Here is a 20,515-nt window from a genome sequence, read left to right as displayed (position 1 = left end):
ATAAATGTATAATTTATTATTTATATAAGTAAAAATAAAGTTTAAACATATTTTTTTAAGATACAGTGGGCTTTTCCCCATGCCCTGCCTGTGTACATGTGTTTCTGTCTTCCAGGAGGGTTCTTCTGTCCTGGCTCTGATGACGAACACGTTCATGCTAGGAACCCAGCCCAATAACAGCTGCCATTGACCTTGCACTCCCCACTTTGTTTAATCCTCTCAGTAACCTTTTGCAGCTAGCGTCTCCATCTTGCTGATGGGGAAACTGAGGCACACAGGTTACTGACCTTGCCCAAGGCGCCCCAGCTGAGAAGTGGGGCTGGACTGGAGTGTGGAGCTCAGCTGCTATTCTACCACGGGTAATTGGGCCCCTGAGGCCCACGTCTCAGGCTCCGTTCTAGCCTCACCTGTGAGCCGAGGCCAGGCCGTTCCCTGTCAGCCTGGTACCTTCCAGGTGAGTCCAAAGCCCAGGCCCTAGTGAGGACAGGAATACTTCTATCAGCAGCCCACAGCTCTGTGTTCAGAACAGGCATGCTTACCAAACAAGCAGACTTTGATGGACTGCTGCTTAGCCGGAAGCTCTAAGCCATATTCCTTCCTCTGATGCAGTTCGTTGAACTGGAATAAAATACACTGCGTTTTGCAGCATGGCATTTGGGGCCTTTACTGAACGGCCCCATCTCCCTCTTATGCCTCTTTATTTTCTGCCACTACCACCCCTGTAAGGAACCGTTCTAGTTCCTTACACGTGCCCACCAACCGGGCAGTTTCTGACCTCCGTACTCGTCATGCTGACCCATCAGCTCTGATGCCTTTCCCCCTCTTCCCGAGTACTGCAGACTCATTTTTACAGCCTTAGCACAAGAGGGTCCTTTCTGCTGAGAAGCCCTCTCGGAACACTCCCAACTGAGTTGGGGGCCCTCCCCACGGCCCCCATGGTCTACATCTCTCTGGTCCGGTGTGGGTCACGCAGTCTCATTTTCTGTTCCAAACCTGTGTCACCACAGGCCAGAGGCTCATCCAGGGTCAGGTTCTTGTCTGGGCTGTCTTCCCAAAACCAGCACGTCCCAAAGGATGGCTGCGTGTGGCCATCAACCCAGGGCTGCTGAGGTAAATGGAGGGAGGGAGTATCATGTCCAGCTTCAGTGTGCAGAGTCTGGAGGCCAGCATCCCTGAGTTCAAACCACAGCTCTTGGCATGTTTCTTAGCAAGTGTCTTCACTGTTCCGAGCCTTAGTTTTCTTTTCTGTAAAATAGAAATTACCAGATGTCACAATCAAAAATGCTATTTCCAGAATTTATTTACTTTTTATTTAGAACAGTTTTTCAATGTTTATTTATTTTGAGAGAGAGAACGCGCTCGAGAGAGCACAAGCGGGCGAGCACAAGTGGGGGAGGGGCAGAGAGAAGGAGAGACAGGATCCAAAGCAGGCTCTGCACCATCAGCACAGAGCCCGGTGCGGGGCTGCATCTCATGAACCGTGAGATCATGACCTGAGCCGAGATCAAGAGTCAGACACTTAACTGTCACCCAGGTGCCCCACAAATGCTATTTTAAGAACTAATGTCTTTCTTTGGTTTGTTCATTCATCCAGTACCTAATGTAGTGGGCATCTACCAGGGTCTGGGGAGTGCAGAGCAAATCAGACACAACTCCCTACCAGCGTGGAGCTTACGTTCCCCGGTGAGGAAGCAGAATAGAACGAGATAAAGATACGGTGGCAGGTGCTGCTGAGTGCTTTAGCAGGCCAAAGGGTTTGGGGAATCGGGGTCAGGGGGCTCCCCGAGCAGAGGCCTGAGGGAAAACAGGGAGGGGAGAGCCATGTCAAAGAGGGTTCCAGGAAGGGGTCACAAGTACGAAGGACCGAGGTAGGACCTCCACGGTAGGCCGTTCCCGGCCAGAGGGAGTACACAAAGGAGGTTGTGAGCAGAGGAGTGACACGATCACAGGTAGGGTTCAAAAGGACCCCTCTGGCTGTTGTTGGGGGAGGGCCTGTGGGTGCCAAGGGTGCAAGCTGGGGGCCCAGTGAGGAAGCTGCCCCAGGGGAGCACTGGAGGCTTGAGAAGGTCAGGTGCTACATGTCGTGAGGTTGGAGCTGACAGACTTTCCTGGTGAGCAGGAGGCCAGGTGTGAGGGAAAGGTAGGGGGCCAGGATGATCCCAAGGGCTTGGCCTGAGTAGCTTGGTGGAGGAGGGGCCTTTTAGTGCAACAGAGATGCCCAGCAGAACCCAGGGAGGTCCTTGTCACAGGATATCAGTGCCTCTCCTGGGCTGTGCTCTGCCAGGGCCTCAAGGCCCAGGGAGGAGAGGAGGCCACCACAGCCATGCCTTCAAGGATCCCCCAGCCTAAGGTGATGGGGCAAATTGGGGTGAACGGTGGTGTTGATTTGGATTTTGAGCAGGTTCGGTTGGTCCGTGGGCCTCAACCTGCTATGGGGCCGACAGCCAGGAAGTTGGTGGGCAGCTGCCATTTCGAGCTCTGGCCTGTGCCAGGGGCCCAGCTGGATGCCTCACATGTATTTCCTCCTCCCATAATCCCAGCAGCCCCCTCGGGTAGCTTCTGCTACTGCGCCCATTCTACGGATGAGGAACCTGAGGCTCAGGGAAGGGCGGTGGCTCCTTCAGAGTCCCATGGCTTGGACCAGGCTGGGATCCAAATCCAGATCTGTCTGACACCAGAGTGAAGACCTGCAGCCCACCCTCTGCGGCAGCCAACAACACTCCTGAAACCTGTATCTCTCCCCCCAGGTCCCAGGCAACTTCCACGTGTCTACACACAGTGCCACAGCCCAGCCACAGAACCCGGACATGACCCATGTCATCCACAAGCTCTCCTTTGGGGACACACTGCAGGTGAGCAGGGCACACTCAAGGTGACATGACTGGGTTGGGCGTACAGCGAGGCAGCCGTGTCACCCGGAGGCTTCTGTCCTCTCTGGGCACAGAGAGATGACGTGTAGAGAGGTCACCTCCTCTGAGTCTCTGCTCCGTCAAACAGCTCCTCTGTATCATTCCTTCTGGGCGTGCGACTGGAGTTTTATTGACAGTGCACTGGGCTTGAAACCTTGGGTTGAGACCTGGAGGCTGGGGAAAGGGACTTGCTTTTCATGAGCAAGTACTAAGTGCTGGTGCTTTCTCCGTGCTGGCACAGCCTTATGAGGCACAAGGAGGCACCGCGTGTTACAGTTATGGAGCTGGGCCCAGAGAAGCCTCTTGTCCAGGGTCTGCCAGCAGATCTGTTTGATGCCAGAGTCCGGCCCGCTCCCCTCTGTGGCCCTTTCTGCCTTCCAGCCCAGTACCCACGCCCACTAAATAGGGGTAACACAGTGGATGAAGCCTTCTGACAGTCCTTGTTATGATGGAGAGGGCTGCCTTCAGCAGGCCTGGCCCAGCAGCTCCCTACCCATGGCAGCAGTGTGAGGGGACGGAACACAGGCGCGCCCCCCCCCCCCCCGCCCCCACTCTCTACCAGCCACAGGCAGGGGAGCTTGGATGTTCTTTCTTTTTTCTACCGCTCACCGTGGTCCTAAAGGTGGATTCTGGAATTGAGGCTCAGAGCGGGAAAGTTATTGCTCCAGCCACAGTGCTGGGATCGGGACCCCAGTCCTGCCCCCAAGCCTTGCTTGATGAGAATCCCGGATCCTGGTTGAGGGTGCTGGGGGGTGGGGTCCCTCAGGAATGGTGGTGTGCACATGGGGCTCACACAGGCCCGCAAGCCCAGCACACACAACATTATGCCACTTATATGCACACACGCATCACACACACTGAAAGGTATGCCCAGACATACTTGTGCTCCTACGTACACCCTAAGCTCCATCCCTAAGCACACATACCAGATGGACACACACTCAGACCCTTGCACAAACACACACCACCCGGAAGTGCACAGACTCACCCACGTTGGAAGGTCTCACATACACGCTCATGCCTGCACTGCCCCACTCACATGAACCTGCCAAGCACTGTTCTTTATAAGCATGACCTTCTTCATGCTTAGCAGTCCAAGAGGTGGGTACTTTATTTTCTCCATTTTACAGGTGAGGAAATTGAGGCACAGGGAGGGTGCAGTCTGTCACAGAGCCTGAGTTTGAATCAACAGTCTGGTTTCAGGCCACACTGCTGGTTCTGTGTCCCCATGCACCCTCTTGAGTGCACACTGCCCCTTAAGCACGTGTGCATGCTCACACCTCCTCTCTCCACTGCACGTGGCCCCTTGTGCCCGGCCTGAGTGGCCCAATCATCACCTTTCCAGTCCCTTTGGAAATCACAGAGATTTTTCCTCTTGGAGATAGGGCTTAGGAACAGAGAAATCCTGGCCTCCCTGAGTGCCATGAGCCAGACTCCCTAACTACACACTCGGCCTGCCCCAGGACTATGGACTCACTTCACACAGGGTTCACCACGCATATCATCCCATCTCTCCATTCCGGGGGTTGTCGTGCGGAGGTTCCCAGCCTGTCTTTCTGGATTCAAATCGTGGCTCCACCACTTACTAGTTGTGTGACCTTGGATAAAGTATTTATTCCTGGTGGGCCTCAGTTATCCCATCTGTAAAATGGGGTCAGTAATAGTACCCGCCTGATAGGATTGTAGTGGAGATAAAACAAATTCATGCACACAAAGCCCGTAGAACAGTGCCAGGCACAGAGTAAGTGGTCAGTGAAATGAGCTATACCACTGTTGTTGCTATTTGTACCCTCACTCTGCACCAGGCCCTGCAAGATAAAGCATGCTGCCAGCCCTGGGGCACTGGGGTGGCTCAGTCGGTTAAGCGTCCGACTTCGGCTCAAGTCATGATCTCGCGGTTTGTGAGCTCAGGCCCCGCATCAGGCTCTGTGCTGACGGCTCAGAGCCTGGAGCCTGCTTCAGATTCTGTGTCTCCCTCTCTCTCTGCCCCTCCCCTGCTCACACTCTGTCTCTCAGAAATAAACAAACATTAAAAAATTAAACAACAAAAAAAAAGGCATGCTGCCAGCCCTTGAGGGGCTCACACGGCCACGAAGGAGACAGGATGTGGGGTGGTCACCACCCCCAGTGGGACAGTAGCTAACAAACCACAAGCATGTAGTAGGCAGTGGGCCCTTCACATACTAGGTGTTGGGCAGTCTCTTAGCTGCCTTTGCACCCACCAGCTCACCAAATCTGCACCACAGCCCTGGGAGGGTGGTCTCTGTGAACTCTAGTGGGCACAGGAGGAAACTGACACGTGGAGTCGTGAGTCCGGGGTCACTCAGCTCTGCACAGGCAGAGTTCAAACCCAGTCTTTGTACCACACCACACTCCTCCCCTGTGGGAGGTTTTGACCCCGGCAGCCTGCACTTCCTTACCTAGAGAGCAACATTACAGATGACATCTTGTTGAGTCCTCACAAAAACTCCCCTCAAGGATACTGGATGGCATTTATTTTTCCTGATGAGAAAACTGGGTCAGAGGGATTCAGTAGCTTGCCCAAGGTCACACAGCTTCTAAGAAACCAGATATGTCTGGCCCCAGGTCTTCTGTCACTGTGCCCCATATAGTCATGGATCCATCAGACCCTCTTGAAATTTCTGCTCTGTGCCAGGCCCTGGGGCTACATGATGGGTAAACAATACAGGGTTCTTGCTCTCCAAAGAAGAAAAGATCAAACAAATAAACGTGATGATATAGGACAAGGAGGGCTAAGGACAAGAGAGGCAGAGGACTCTGGGCAGTGATATGGGAGCAGGGACAGGGTACCTCCCAGCCTGGGAGGTCAGGGAGGTGACCTCTCAGGTGACATGTAAGTCAAGCCCTGAGAGTGAGGATTTGGCCAGGCTCACAGGGAAGTCTCATGGGCAAAGGGGCATCTCCCACATCTCCCACTCTATGACACGCCCAGTCGGTCATTTTCGTATAAAAGAGCCGCAAGGTTATTTTAGAAAAAATGAGTCAGCAGGTGTCCACATCATCAGAATGGTGTTCTGTAATGAAGCCTGGGAAGTGAGCGCTCCTCGGAGTTGGCAGAGAGGGTGTGGAAGTGTCCTGGGATGGGAGCAGAGAGCTGAGTTTTACTAGATTCGGGCAGGTTGGTGTGTTAGAGCACCTGCCTACTGTGTGGAGGATGGCCGTGAGGCCAGAGTGGAGGTGACAGAAGGGCTGCAGCCAGGGCCAGGGGAGCCAGGGCACGGACTGAGGCTGGGTAGCAGGGAGAAAGGAAGGGGACAGATGGGTAGGAGAGGGGGCAGTCTTGTGTTGTTGTGTGCTGTGGACAGAACAGGGCAGTAACAGCCTTCTTCTTGGTCATGGTTATGGTGGAAATAGGATTTTCTTTAAGTGGAAAAAACCCAGAACAACTGAGGCTCCATCTACCCATCTATTATCCATCATCCATGCAACAGATATTTCTTGAGCACCTATTAGGCGCATGATGTGCCTTGTGCACGTTGCTGAGGACAAGCACGGTCCCTGCTCTTGTGGAACCTACAGTCTAGAGGGGAAAACAGAAGTTAATCAAGTGATCATACAAATGAATGTGAGATAAAACCATGACACGTGACTGTGGGAGGGAACATTCTCGCTCTCGTGTCCATAACCACCATCTTCTTGGGTTAGAAACCAAGTCGTCAGATTGTCATTCCCTAAGGCAGCACTGGACAGATTTTCCTTTTCTTTGGACTTGTTAAGGGTATGCAGCTCTGTTAAGTGCTTGATAGACGTCAGCCACCTGAGACCAGGATCAAAGATCAGGCCACCCAGCTACTTCCCACTGTTCCTGAAGTGGCCCTCTCTGCAGGAGCCTGTTCTCACCTCCTCTCTGACCTCCCTACTTCCTGCTTCTTACCTCCTTCCTCTGGGGCCACAAAGGCCTCTGTTTATTCCTCAGTCTCCAGGCTCATGCCTTCACACATGCTGCTTGCCTGATTAACTTCCCACTTTCCTGGGTGTCAGTGTCACTGCCTCCAAGAAGCCCTCCAGCGTGTCTACGTTGGCAACTCCTGTTAACCATGCCCATGGTGGCATGCCCCATGTGCCCCATGCCTTGCCCTGCTTTAGACTTTCCTATGGCTGACGTGGTTTCCCCTCATCATCAGGGAATAGGTAGGGTGTGGCCTTCAGCCCCACAACTGCTACATGTTCTCTGTAGCAGATACAGTGAGGCCAGCAGCCCTGGGTCCTCAGAGAACTGTGAGCTGTAGAGGATATCAGGAGGCGTGTGCTGGGACCTAGACTCACCTGTACTTGTATTTCCTGAGTGCCTTGATGGAAAGAGCTCAGGCTTGAGGTCTTTGGATTTGACTCCTGAATTTGGAGTTTGGCTCAGCCAGTTATCAGCCGTGTGATGCTGGACAAGTTTCAGTGCTTCTCCAAGCCTTGGTCTGCTCTTCTGCAAAATGGGGTCAACAGTACATCATTAGGGGCATTAAATGAGATGGCTAGAAGTACACAGGACAGAGTGGCACATTAGAGGTACCCAAGATGGGAAGCAAGCTAGTGCCTGCCAGGTGCCAGACCCGTCCCGTGTCTCTCTCTTGCTCCCCACAGCTTCTCTACGAGACAGACCGTGCTGGGTAAGGTCCCTAAACCAGGTGGCACCTGGCCGTCCCCTCACGGCCAGGGCTATACCTGGAGGTGGTGGCATTCTGAGGTCAGCCCCCTCACTGTGCTTCTCCACAGGTCCAGAATGTCCATGGAGCTTTCAACGCTCTCGGGGGAGCAGACAGACTCACCTCCAACCGTATGTATCCCATATCCCGACTGGGGGCGGGGAAAGGGGGAGAAGAAGGGAACATTTATTTATCAAGCACTCACCGTGAGCAGAGCTGTTAATGCTTCGTTCGTTCCCACAGCTGGCCTGTGAGGAAGGTGGAACCAGCCCCGTCTTACAGAGAAGGGGACCTGTGCCCCCTGGGGAAAGTATGTGACAGCCCTAGGCAACATCATAAGTGCTCAGTGAATACCAGCTATTATCATCATTATTGTTCTCATGCCACATGATTGTTCTTAAGCAATATAATCACCTAAGATCCCACAGGGAGTCATGGCAGAGCCAGGATTTATTTTGGTTCCAGTGGCACTGTGAGAACAGGGCTGTGGATGGCCCAGTCAGGTCTGACCACCTGGGCCGCCCCCCAACCCCATACTCTCCTCCTGGTTGAGCCCTTCCCACCCACCAGTGCCCCCTCCCTGAGCTGTCTACCCCCTTAGCATTCTGGCATCTTGGCCCTAAGTAAAGAGGGCTCCATGTCTTTACACGCTGACACACGTATGTACACAGCTGTCTGTGGCCTCATCTAATGAATGTTTACACACCTACACATGCACACGTTCACACACCTAGGGCCACGGATGCATGCACAGAATGGGTCCAGGTGGCACGTCTGCTTAAATGCATTCATCCGCTGGATCCTGCAAGACAGGTTACCTTGACTTATTTCCTCACCTGAGCTCACTTTTTTTTTACCCATAAGGCTTTTCTCATTGTTTCTTAAAATACACCGTTCTCTCTGATAGTCAGAAATTCACGCAAAAGAAAACAGCTGTCCATGACCTACCCTTCCCCACCCCCCCCCCGCCACAACAAATCACACTTTTCATTTCTCCGTGTCCCCGTGAACCCTTGTCCATCAGCGGAGGTCATTTTTTCAAAGCAAGTAGACAGCAGTTTACCTTCTGATTTTTGTACTTGACGTTGTTACGTTAACCACAATTTTTGTACAGTTTTTCCAGTGGTGACAGAGGCATGGTCGCCCATCTAGCAGCTCTGCTGTGCTCTTTTAAGGCATTGTCTTCTCGTGGAAAATGTCTGTCTGGTTTTTTCTAGTTTTTTACCATTCCGGTAATGTCTGTGGTATTTGCGGTCTTTGCTTTATTTACATTATCCCGCTGCTTTCCCCCCGGGTGCGCGCCCGTTCCGTGCTGCCTCCTGCAGCATGTGAGTGTGAGCAGTGCCTTCTTTTCATGCAAATGTCTGATTGTAAGTGAGGGTGATGATCCTTCGGGTGATGGCGTAGTCGTTGCAGTTCTGGGTAAGGGCAGCGCGCCGTCCCAAGGCGGCCATCCACGTGCACTTGCAGTTAGCATGGACCCCTCGGCGGCCTGATATTGAAATAGAACCGAGCGAGGAAAGGAACCAGAGCATATGCGCAGAAAACCCTGCCTGCCCCAGGGCTAGTGACGAAAGCCATCCCGGGCTGGCTTCCGTGGGAAGGAAAATGCATTAGATCAGACAACAGGCAGCCAGGGGTAGGGCTGGCTTTTCCTTCCCTCGGCCCTCCAGCTTGGTGTCCCTGCCAGGGATTTGCCTTTGCTGCCTGCCCTCTCTGCTCCCAGACCTTCCCACTGAGGGCTGTCATATAGGTCTCCGCTCAAAAGCCACCGCCTCCGAGAGGCCCTCCCTGAGCATCTTGTCTAAAGTAACCCCCACTTGGAGTGACCTGTTTTCCTCCTGAGGAGTGATTGTCGATGTTTTAGCCATGACGATGACATTGTGGTTGTTGTGTTTTGTTTTTTAAGAGTCTTTATCTTTTATGGAGACATAACTAAAATATCTGTGGATGAGTTGATGTGATGTCTGGGATTTGCTTCAAAATAAAATGGGGTGGGGGGGGAACAGTAGGGTAGGGATGAAGCAAAATCGCCCGTGTGTTGTTAATTGCCGAACCTGGGGAATAAGGTATGTGGGGCTCATAATATGATTCCCCATTTTTTCTGTGTTTGAATTTTTCCATAATAAGCTGTTGGGAGGGAGCGAAAGGGTACGTGGGCCTGACAGGATCAGGTGGGAGCCAGCAGCCCCTTGGAGGGGGTCCACTGACGAGGAATCCATGTGGGTGGAATTAGGTGCGGTGTCTCTAGTGGGCATTTGGCAAAGGCTATCAAAGGCCCTAAATATGGTCATTGCCTTTGAGTCATCATTTCTACTCATAGGAGAGTAAGCTAAGGAAATAATTAAGAGAGTGTGCACAGATTTAGGAAAATAATGTTCATTAGGTCATTGTTTACAAGAGTGCAAATGAGGAACAGCGTCAGTGTCTAGCCATGGGTCGGGGGCGGGGGGGGTCGGTTGAGTACATTTACGGGGCTGCGCTGGGAGTTGCGTGCAGCCACTGACCATGATGTGTCAGACCTCTGCTGGCATTCAGGCAGCAAACGTTTATTGAGGACGTACTATGTGCCAGGCCCTGTGCTAGAGGATTTTGCAGCAAATAAAAGAAACACTTACAGAGCTTACCTTCTGTGTCTTGGGCCTAAAATGGTATCTGTGGTGTTTCGTACTTAGAAAAAAGGTACGGTATGATCGAATTTTAGGAAGACATGAATATATGTATAAGTCTAGCAGTTTATACGCAAGAACGTGAACCCATGGTTTTCTGTGGATGGCGGATTTGTGGGCAGTTTTAGTTTTTCTTTTTAGGATCCTCTGTATTTTGTACAAATTGTAACAGAACTTCCACGAGTGTGATTTTTCATAAGGCAGTCACTCTTTCCTTCCCTCAAGTTTTTAACCTGGGGTGATGGGCATCTGGAGCGCTGTATCTCAAATGCAGATTCTGAGCCCCACTCCAGAACCACTGAGCAGGGATCTCCAGGTGAGGCCCAGGGGTCTGCCTTTTAAATCCTGGGTAACTCTACTGCTCCTGATACCCGAGGACCACAGCAGGTTTGAGAAAGTGGGGTATTGGGATCTTCATGGGCTCAGACCTGAAGCTGCAGGGCTTTTCTGAGGTTTTCAGAGGGCTCAGGTCTCAAGACAATTCAGGAAGCACTACCCTTTTCTCACCAAGATGCAGTATTAGCAGGAAGAGGCCATGGCTGTCATCTACACCCCCTACCCTTTTACAGCAAGGGAGTCCAAGGACTCAGAACTGATTCAGCCAGTAGACCAGGATTCGAAAACTCAAGGCTAAATTCCCGTGCGCTTTTATATCCATGATCCCTGACCTGAGACTGTAGAAGGCAACCACAGAAGGGTCTTTGGGCTTCTCGGAACCTCCCAGAAGGTGCAAGGGAATTCACACCTTTCCTGGGTGACATTTGGCAGCTTTGGGCCAGCATTCTATCCGCCTCGTGTTTGATTCCGGTTACCTCATGCTTATCAGAAGCTGATTCATCTGTTCTCCATTCATTCCTCTGGCCGGCCAGCCATCCCTCCATCCGTTCATTCATTTAGTAAGCACTTGACACTGTGCGCTCTGAGCCAGGCCCTGTGCAGGGTTCCGGGACAAGAGATGAGTAAGGCACAGTGCCTGCCCTCTGCAGCCTCCCCGCATCCAGCAGTGGTGGGTCAGGGTGGAATATGACAGGGCCAGGCGGAGGGAGAACTGATCTTCCGTTCACTGAAAATGGGGAAAGAAATGGATTCTTCATAAATACTGTTTTTCTGGCTTGTGGGCTCTTTCTTTTTGAAACTTTTATTGCTTCAAAAGCAACAATATTCAAACAGGACCAGGGGGTGCACAATGAAATGTGATCTTTATCAAATCCTGCCTTCTTCCCCAGGGACTAAAATTGCTAATAGTTTCTTGGGTGTCTTTCCAGAAAATTCTATACCTTCCTGCATAGAGAGTGAGTTTTCCCTGCCCCCCAGTACATGGAAACAGGTTATCCACTCCATTCTGCAACTTAGTTCTTTTTGTGTAACAATACCTCTTGGGGCGTGGCTTCTCGCAGTACCCACCTTTCAACGGTTGCCCTGTTGACGGACATTTGGGTTGTTTCCAGAATTTTAATATCATACACAATGCAGGAGTAAAGATCCTGATAGATGGAGTCTCTCAATTCCTGGTGTCCAGAGCGGGGGAAACGAAGAAGGGCTGTTTGGCAATGAAAATTTGGAAACAGCCTCCCAGCAATGCCAAGCAGGTTTAGAATTGAAGTGGCATAGAAAGAGCTGCCGGCTGGTCAGTGCCTGTCCCCCTGCCTCATCCTGCTGTGTCCTTCCTGCAGCTCTCGCCTCCCACGACTACATCTTGAAGATCGTGCCCACGGTTTACGAGGACAAGAGCGGCAAGCAACGGTACTCTTACCAGTACACGGTGGCCAACAAGGTACTCAGTTGGTGGGCCCAGCTGCGTGCAACTGCACCCTCTGCTGGCCACAAGCAGAGGCGACAAGTGTCTGAGCGAATTCCCGCTGGGTCCTATCTGGGGGCCTTTCCTGTGGCTGCTCTGGCCAGGCTCTGTCCCTGGGTAAAGATGAGAGGCCAGTCTCAGAGTCAAAGGGAGGAAATCTAACCAGGACGTAGGATGTGATATGTTGAGAAAGACCCTTGCCTCTGGCCCCAGTCCTTTAGACTCAGGATCCTGATAGGTCAACACACGACAGATGCTCTGGTTCTCAGGGTACAAGCACTTTATCCAGGATCACAAGGACCTTGAATCATACCAGTTGGCCATCGGTTAACAGGAACGTCCTAGGATGCCAGCACTCAAAGTCATGGAGAAGCAGGTAGGCCTTGGTGGGCAGCAGAGCATGGTCAGAGCCAGCAGAATAGGGTGACTGACAGTTGTTTCAAGCTGAGACAGCCTCTGGCCTCCCCAGAGTTGACCCTGCCAATGAACATGAATGCTTGAAACATGTTAGTTGAGGCACCCCCGGTGGATCCCTTTATCACCAGGACTCTCCTTTTTCTTCTGTTCCAGGGCTGCTAACCCCCTTATAGGTGATGCATTGTTTAGCTCAGTTAATAATAATAGAGTAGTAGCTACCATTTACTGAGCACTAGCTATGGGTCAGCTATGACGCTAAGCTCTCTACCTCCACCATCATTTTCAGTCACTGTGACAGCTCCGTTTGTCCCCATTTTACAGATTTGGCCACTGAGGCACTGAGATGTAGTTAATAGAGCTACAAAGTGGCCAAGTGGGGACCAGAACAAGGTTCTCCTTTGGCTCCAGAGCCTGGCATCTTGATCCCATCACCCACTCAGTCTGAACAGGGGCCCTTGAGTCTGTTGGTCTGAGAGCTGCTCTCCCCCGGGCAACCTGGGGTCCCTGTGCTGATGTTCTGGTGTAACTTTCCAAAGCGAGTTCTCTTTCTTTCACTCACTGTTTCTTGAAGGGCATCTCATTGTAACTGTCAAGTGCTGACAACATCCAGTGGCTGGGAGAATGTGGACACAGTCTGAGCAGAAGAGGTGGGGCTGGAGCAGACTGCTGGTTCAGACCCGGCTCAGTCACTTGCTAGTTGTATGGCCTGGGACAAGTCACACAACTGCTCTATGCCTCTGTTTACTCATTTGTGAAATGAGGATGGTGCACCTGATAAGATTGCCATCCAATGAGGCAATGTCTTGAAAACCGCTTTGTCCACAAAGGAGGCTTTGGGTAAATGGTACCTACTGCTGCTACTTTTCATTATTTTCCTCTATCCCTCATCTCTGGGCTTTGACCCAGACAGTCACCCTGCCCCATCAGCTCTCCCTGGAGAAAGCTCATCTTGTTTTGTCCAAGGCTCCTTCCCCCGAGGCTTTGGCAAAGGCCCAGCAGCCAGGACAGCTTGCTCAGCTCTCTCTGTGGCCTTGGCCCCAGCCTGTTCTGGGAACAAACAGGGCCGTGCCTGTCAGAGCCGATGGCAATCCATCAGTGGGCGGGGGTGGGGGGGAGGAGGGGGGGTGGTCTTGGATCATCCCTGGAGAAGCTTCAGAGCTCGGGGCCTAGCATTTGGGATTGGGGGTTCCCCTGTGGTCGAGTCCAGTCTACAGTTATTGTAGACGAATGAGAGTAGCCCAGAAGTGTCCAGCAAATGCCCAGATCAGAGGGGACACACATCAGTTCAGCTCCTAGCTGCCTTCTAATCCTACCCAGCCAGGTGCCATCTCAGGAAGCCTTGTCTTAGGGTCCCTCTCTCTTTGCAGTTTGTGTTCCTTCTTTGAAGAAGCCCACTCCCTACATGGCCTTTATGCTCATATCTCTTACACACACACACACACACACACACACACACACACACACACACACACACCCAAGGATGTCCTGATGTGACCTAGAATGCCCCCTCTTCACTAAGCCTTCCACAAACCCTGGGGAGAATTGGTCATTTGTTCCTGGCCCTGTAGCACTCCATGTCTCTGTATCACTGTGTGCGTAATGTGACAGTATTGGAGATACTCTTTTACATCAGCATCCTTTCCAGATTGTGATACCTACCTCCCCCGACAACCCGCTCTGGGGATGGGGCAGGGCTTACCACCCTTAGAGTCCCCAGCAGCCAGCAGGGGTGCCAGCTGCCAGCACATGGGAGAGGTGCTCAGTAAACAAGCAATGAGTAGGGGTGCCTGGGTGACTCAGTCAGCTGGGCATCTGACTCTCGATTTGGGCTCAGGTCATAATCTCACAGTTCGTGGGATCGAGCCCCGTGTGGGGCTCTGCACTGACAGCACGGAGCCTGTTTAGGATTTTCTGTCTCCCTCTCTCTCTGCCCCTCCCCGCTCACATTTGTTCTCTCTCTATCTCAAAATAAATAAACCTAAAAAAAATAATAATCAATGAGTAAATGAATGGGTTTTGCATACCCAGGAGTTAAAGGGGGAAGTAGGCCTTTACTCAGATGGAGCCCAAATCACACCTGTCCTTTTACATCTCTGCTCTCTGATTCTGGTGCAGCTTCCATAGGTCATACGGTCAATTTCCAGGCAGCCAAAAGGGTTGAAAATGTCCCCAGGAATGTTGCCCATCCAGACACTGAGAGCAGAGCCTCTAGGAAAAGGGGTGAGACGAACTGGTAGAGTCTGGCTCCAGGCAAGAGGGAGAGAAGAAAGCCCATTCTTAGGGGTTGGCGGGGGACCCTCTGCATTCCAACCCCCACCCACCGGGAGACATGGCTCATACATCTGATTCTCACATCCCCGTTCTCTCTTCCTTCACCCCAGGAGTACGTAGCCTACAGCCACACAGGCCGCATCATTCCCGCCATCTGGTTCCGCTATGACCTTAGCCCCATCACGGTCAAATACACAGAGAGACGGCAACCTCTGTACAGGTTCATCACCACGGTGAGTAGGTGGGGCGCCTGCCGTGGGCTCCTTCTCTCGGCAGCACTCCTGGTTCTCAAAGAACGGGATGCAGCCTGCAGGGCTAGGATCCTAGGCTGTACACAGGAGGTTGTGATCCCCAGGATGTTTAGAAATGTTATCAGAATCATGTCATCCAGAAAATATTTTCCAAAGAGGTTTATCACTAAGTCTATTTAGTTTGTTAAGCAGGTTTTCATATGGGTCAATGAGGTGTTTGTGATTTTCTCCAGTTTTTTATTTTTTTTTTATGGGTTTAGCAGGGTTTATCCTTTTCTGTGGAAAATTTACAGCAAAGGTTTAACTCATTTTTTTCCCATGTCTATTTTCCAACTATAACTGCTGATATTGTCAAGTTTTTTCTTTCTTTCCTGCTCGCATTCTCTTCTCTTTATTTTCTCTCTTCCTTCCTCCCTTTCTTTCTCTCTCACCCTCTCTTCTTTTCTTTTCTTTCTTGCCGTTGTCTCCATCAAGTCCAGCTTTCTGTGAAGCAGCTTCAGGCCGATGTCATTTTTCTTTGATACTGAGTATTTCTATTAAGTATACTGTTTCCTGGCCTTCCATTCAAAGTGTCCTTGGGGGCAGAAAAGCAGGCTCGCAGCATCCTGCTTCAGCCAGGTGGCCCGGAGATGTTTGGTAAGCCAGAGGCAGCGGAGGTGGGAGAGATGGGGTGATTACCCCTACCTCACAGATTTGGAGACTGAGACTAAGAGGCCCTTCTCCCCTTGTACCTCTTTATACTTTTAATAATGATTGAAGATCAGGGGTCTTAGTCCCGGATCTTTCATTTCTGGCTCCCACTAGGTTTGTATTAGTCAGGACTCTGTTACAGAAAAGACAGCCCCACGTCCAGCTGGCTTGAGGGGTAAGTAAGCCTCAGGCATGGCTGTATCCAGGCACAAATATTGTCTAGAATAGGCTTTTTTTTAAATCCTGCTTTCCCCCGTACCGGCTTCATTTTCAAATAGAATTCACTCATAGAAAGTGCCCCTTTCTCAGTAATTCGACCTGAGTCCTGGATAAGGTAGTGCTGTCACTGGCCCCGCCTCATTCCCATGCCAGCCTTGTGGCCTAAAGAATGAAAGGACTTCCAGCCCGCTGACCCCAGCCAGATGAAGAAGACAAACATTATGAGGGGATGGGACTCCCCAAGAGAAAAATCAGGGGTCAGTTACTAGAAAACAGAGGGTGGATACTAAGAGGCAAAAAGGTCCGATGTCCACAACAACGTCTCTGTCTTATAATCCATTAAAAAGGAATAACAGTTCCTGCTCTCCCTGCCTCCCAGGCCTCATGGGGCTCAAAGGAGATCATCAAATGGAAGCTTTTTGCCTTCTAGAATGCCATGTGGGTACAAAGGGTGTCAGAACCCTAGTGCTTTTAGGAGCCTCACAACATTCTCGGACTCCATAAAACACAAAACTCTCAATCAGCAGAGGGCACCTAACAGAAAGCTAAGACACTCAACACAGATTGGAAAAAGGTATTCGTCACACATACGAGACAGGAGTAATCTTCAGAATTTATATATAAAGAATTCCTACAGACCAGTAAGAAAAAGTTAAGCGACCATGAAGAAAAATGGGTGAGGACTTGAGCATTCATAGAAGAGACCATACTGGCCATGAAAAGGTGCCCAAGTTCCCTAGAAACTGGAGGAATTTGATTCAAAATACCAGACCCAACTTGGTCCTATCAGGCTAGCACAATAGAGACTGGGGGGATGCACAGCAAGGGGTCCTGCGTGCACTATCCGGTACGAAGGTAGATTGGGCCAGCTGCTGGCGGGGTCAGGCGCAAACCCTTTGACCCCAAAGCCGGGGAACTTGTGAGCAAGCGGTTTTACCCAAAGCCCCGCAGGGTAGGACCCCAAGTTGTTCCTTTTACCCCAGTGCTCTTACTGCATACCCAGAGTAAGAAACTACAACACAGGTAGGTACGTTTGTGCAGATGTGGTCTGCTTCTCTGAGGCCCTGGGGCTACGGCATTGACAGTGGCAGAGAAACCCCTGTGCCCATGTCTTACTGTAGGGTCTAGAAGGATCTTCATGTCCCCTTCTTATTTGCTCCTACATGCCAGATGGCTGAGGCTCCAAGTGTGAAAACCCCTTGGCAGGTGGCTGAGGAACGAAGCGACTTCATTTATGTGCTAAACTTTCGCTAGCATTGACCACACGCCAGTCCCTGTGCCCGGCAATGGCGAGAGCCGAATTTGACTTCATCCCTGCCCTCAAGCTGCTCCCGGCTGGTGGGGAAGTGGGGCGGGCACGCAGAGAATGGAAGCCCACCCAGCAGGGGCTCCACTGAAGCTATGCACCGGGCACAGTGGTAGCAAAGACTCCCTTCTGTTCGGAAAATTTGGGGAAGGAAACCCAGGGATGAAGGATGCAGAGACGTTTTCTAGACTGGTGGGTGAAGGAGAGAGGGTCTTAGCACAGGGAGTAGTACGTGCAGAGGCACCCCGCTTAGCGTGTTTTGTGAAGGCCGTGTGGCCTCTTTTGACGCGGGTGGACTTCTAAGAGCTGGAGGTCCCAAGAAGTCACAGGGGAAAAGCCCGTCCATCTGACTCAGAGGCCAGACACCTCCATGACCCCATTGCCTTCTCCTCCTGCCTTTGGCCATCAGCGTCTCTTCCATCTCTGTCCCATCCGCCTCCGCCGGAGCACGGACCATGCTGCAGGGGACTTCCTGACATCGTTAGCCTGGTGGCCCCGCACCACCATCATGGTCGTCCCGGCAACCATGGGGTCAGCCCCAAGTGAGCCAACCGGCTGTCCCTGGCAGATGGCGTCATTGTGGAGCTTCAAAGCCCCTTGTCACGAGGCGGCAGATGTGGGGATGACGCTCACAGGCAGACACACACAGCACAAAGACCCCCGGGAGCCCTAGCAGGGTGGGGTGGGGCCAGGATGGAAGTGGAGGCACCTGCTGTGACTTCTCTTTCTCTCTTTTTAAAATCAAACACTTGTGTGCCAAGCCCCCAAGCCCCAAATGGGGGCCTCTGCAAATAGCTCCTCACAGGGGCTGCTTAAGAGAGGGCTTAGGCCAGAGGCCAGGATGTCGTCATGTGGCGGCTGCAGGGCTGCAGGGGCAGCTGTGGGTGGGCTGGAATGAGGTGGGGTGTAGTTCAAGGGGGTGTGGGTGGGGCGGGGAGGGGCGGGTGGGGCCTCCCCCATGCATTTGTACCTATCAAGTCCCTGGCTTATCTGAGGTCGCTCCTCCAGGGTCTCACGGTCTGGAAAGGAACTGGACATCCTGAGCCCGAACAGAGGAGGGTCCTTCCTCCTGGAAGTCCCCATCAGGCTGCCTGGGGCTTCTCTCTCTGGGCACCCAGGGCACCTTGCTCAGACTTCCACTTTGTGCCATTCCAGAAAATGTCACCACTAACGGAATAAACAGATGTTTTTTAACAACATGCAAGTGATCCCCTTCAAAGCGCCCCCTCCCACACACGCACATTTGTCCCCTGCCCCTGCCACTTGCCGAAGCCCCTTTTTTGGGATTGCCTCCAAGTGGGCTGTGGTGACAGATTGGATGACTTCAGAAGTGTCACGTCGCTTTCCCTGTGTGTTTTACTCTGTCAGGGAGGAACAGCCAGAAGTCAAAAAGTATCAACTTGGATCAGTTTGGCCATGACAGTTTTTGCCCACCAAAAATGACCAGTTGGTAATGGCAATTCAGTAGCTGCATTCGACGTAATCCCTGGCCTCAAGGTGCTCCTTGCCAGCGAAATAATTCCCCAAACTTTAGATTGTACTTGGTACTTGCCAGGCCTGATTATGATGAGCCCCAAGTCTGTTTCCCCTCAGTGTCCCCCGCATCCAGCACAGGGCCTAGCCTGGATGTCGATACTCAGAAATATACGAGGGACGGCTGCTTGAAGAAGGGATCCTATAGCTACACTTATTAAGCATCTACCGTTACTGGGTAATTCTATAATTATCTCCTTCAACTTTCCCGGCAGCCCTCCAAGGTAGAGATCATTCTTGTTTTATGTACGAATTAACTGAGGCCCAGAGAGTTAAAGAAACTGTGCCAGGGCACAGCCAGTAAATGGCAAAGCTGGGACCTGACTCCAGAGCCTGTTTCTGCCACATCACCCACCCCACCCCCACCACTGCCACTAGCTTGGGAGCCTCTGCCTTCCAAAACAAAGGCTCTTCAGGATGTCCCAGGAACAGAGTCCCCAGAAACCATGAAGCCCTTGATAGGACACCAGGATCTTTTGATACAGTGACTCCATACTGGGAATCAGGAAGAAATGTGATAGCAGGAAACAAGGCGACGTCGTGAGCATGAGTGATAAAATCACAGTCATGCACACAAATCATTAAAACAACAACACCACCCACATGTAAACTGTCCATCTGAGACTGGTTGGCTGGTGACTTGCAAATTTTCCTGCCCAAATCTGATTACCTGTCACTCATCTGTTGGGACGCCTATGAGGATTTGCCATAGACAAAAGGCATTAGATACTCGGGTGTGGGGTGGAGGGAGGCAGTAAAAACAACTGAGAAGAGACAAACCTAAAACTGAGGAGGTTTTACCCACTAAGGCAATATGAGTTGGGAAGAGACCAGCTTTGTAGCTCGGTCTGAATCTCGCCTACTCAGACTTCCCTTGAAGTATCTCTCTTCCCCGGACCATGAGCTCCAGGAAGGCAGGGTGGGGCCTTCGTCACCTGGGACACTGTCTCCAGACCTGGGACAGTGCAGGCAGGTGATAAATAGGTGTCAAACAGTGAGCAAACCGATGGAGGGGTGCACGCCTTGGTCCATGCCCATAGCACAAGTTCCCATTATCTGAGGAACGGAACAGAATCCACATTAGCAGCTCAGTTATTGAGGGCTGGAAATGTGTGTGGGTGGGGGACAAAAACTTTGGTTCAGATCCTTCCAGACGTTTGAGCAGAGCTAGCTCTTCCAGAAGGTTGTGTACCAGGGACAGATTACTCCAACTGGGTCTGAACACAGATATCTCGGTTGCAACAGAAGTTCCTGGTGCTCGCTTTTTGAAGGCAGATTCTGAGACGTAAAAGGAATAGCAGAATGGAGCGAGCTCCCTTTTAGAAACCGTACTTATTTTTTACAGCCACACAGCTTACTTCCTAAACTTCATTGATGGGGTCCCCTTACTTCAGGACATTTGATAAAACTTAACTGAGAAAAAGCCATTCACGCGTGAAGGCAGGGACTGAGAGGAGCCTTCAGGTTGTGGGTAAAGTACGGTGGTCTGACAGAAAAAAGCAGGCCCTTTGCAGCCTTCCTGACCTGATTCTCATCACCCTCGCCTATTTGGTAGTTGTGTGACCTTAAACAGGCCAGTCCCTCTCTGAGCCTCTTCTTCCCCATCTGTGAAGTGGGGATCACGCCATTTCCCCGAGTAGTTGCAAAGATTGCATGAGAAGGCAGAAGAAAATGCCGTCTCAGGCCTGGCCCACAGTAGGTGCTCAACCAAGGTGGGTTTTTTTGGGGGAGGGAGGGGGAGTATTTTGCAGCTTCAGCCATTGTAAGAACGGGCGGGGGGAGAGGGCTCTGTTC

At 51.7% G+C, this 20,515-nt stretch overlaps 1 protein-coding gene and 1 long non-coding RNA gene across 5 annotated transcripts in view; both read left to right on the top strand.

Moving 5' to 3' along the window:
- The window catches only part of ERGIC1 (endoplasmic reticulum-golgi intermediate compartment 1), a 103,220-nt gene that overhangs the window by 75,376 nt on the left and 7,329 nt on the right, over window positions 1–20,515 (top strand). For all 4 annotated transcript variants that reach the window (XR_007153215.1, XM_047863686.1, XM_047863796.1 and 1 more), the window contains 4 exons: window positions 2,748–2,852; window positions 7,638–7,698; window positions 11,910–12,010; window positions 14,833–14,955. Coding sequence is in view for 3 of the 4 variants with exons in the window: in XM_047863686.1 (XP_047719642.1) it covers window positions 2,748–2,852; window positions 7,638–7,698; window positions 11,910–12,010; window positions 14,833–14,955 (390 nt within the window). In the remaining variant the exon portion in view is untranslated. The remainder of the gene's footprint in view (window positions 1–2,747; window positions 2,853–7,637; window positions 7,699–11,909; window positions 12,011–14,832; window positions 14,956–20,515) is intronic.
- LOC125168701 (uncharacterized) lies at window positions 14,964–18,387 on the top strand. Its single transcript, XR_007153265.1, has 2 exons — window positions 14,964–16,558; window positions 18,197–18,387. It is a non-coding gene; the product is annotated as an uncharacterized LOC125168701 (long non-coding RNA).

This window comes from Prionailurus viverrinus, chromosome A1, assembly GCF_022837055.1.
Source record: "Prionailurus viverrinus isolate Anna chromosome A1, UM_Priviv_1.0, whole genome shotgun sequence".
NCBI classification, from domain to species: Eukaryota; Metazoa; Chordata; class Mammalia; order Carnivora; family Felidae; genus Prionailurus; species Prionailurus viverrinus.
This window is presented reverse-complemented; position numbering and strand designations above follow the sequence as displayed.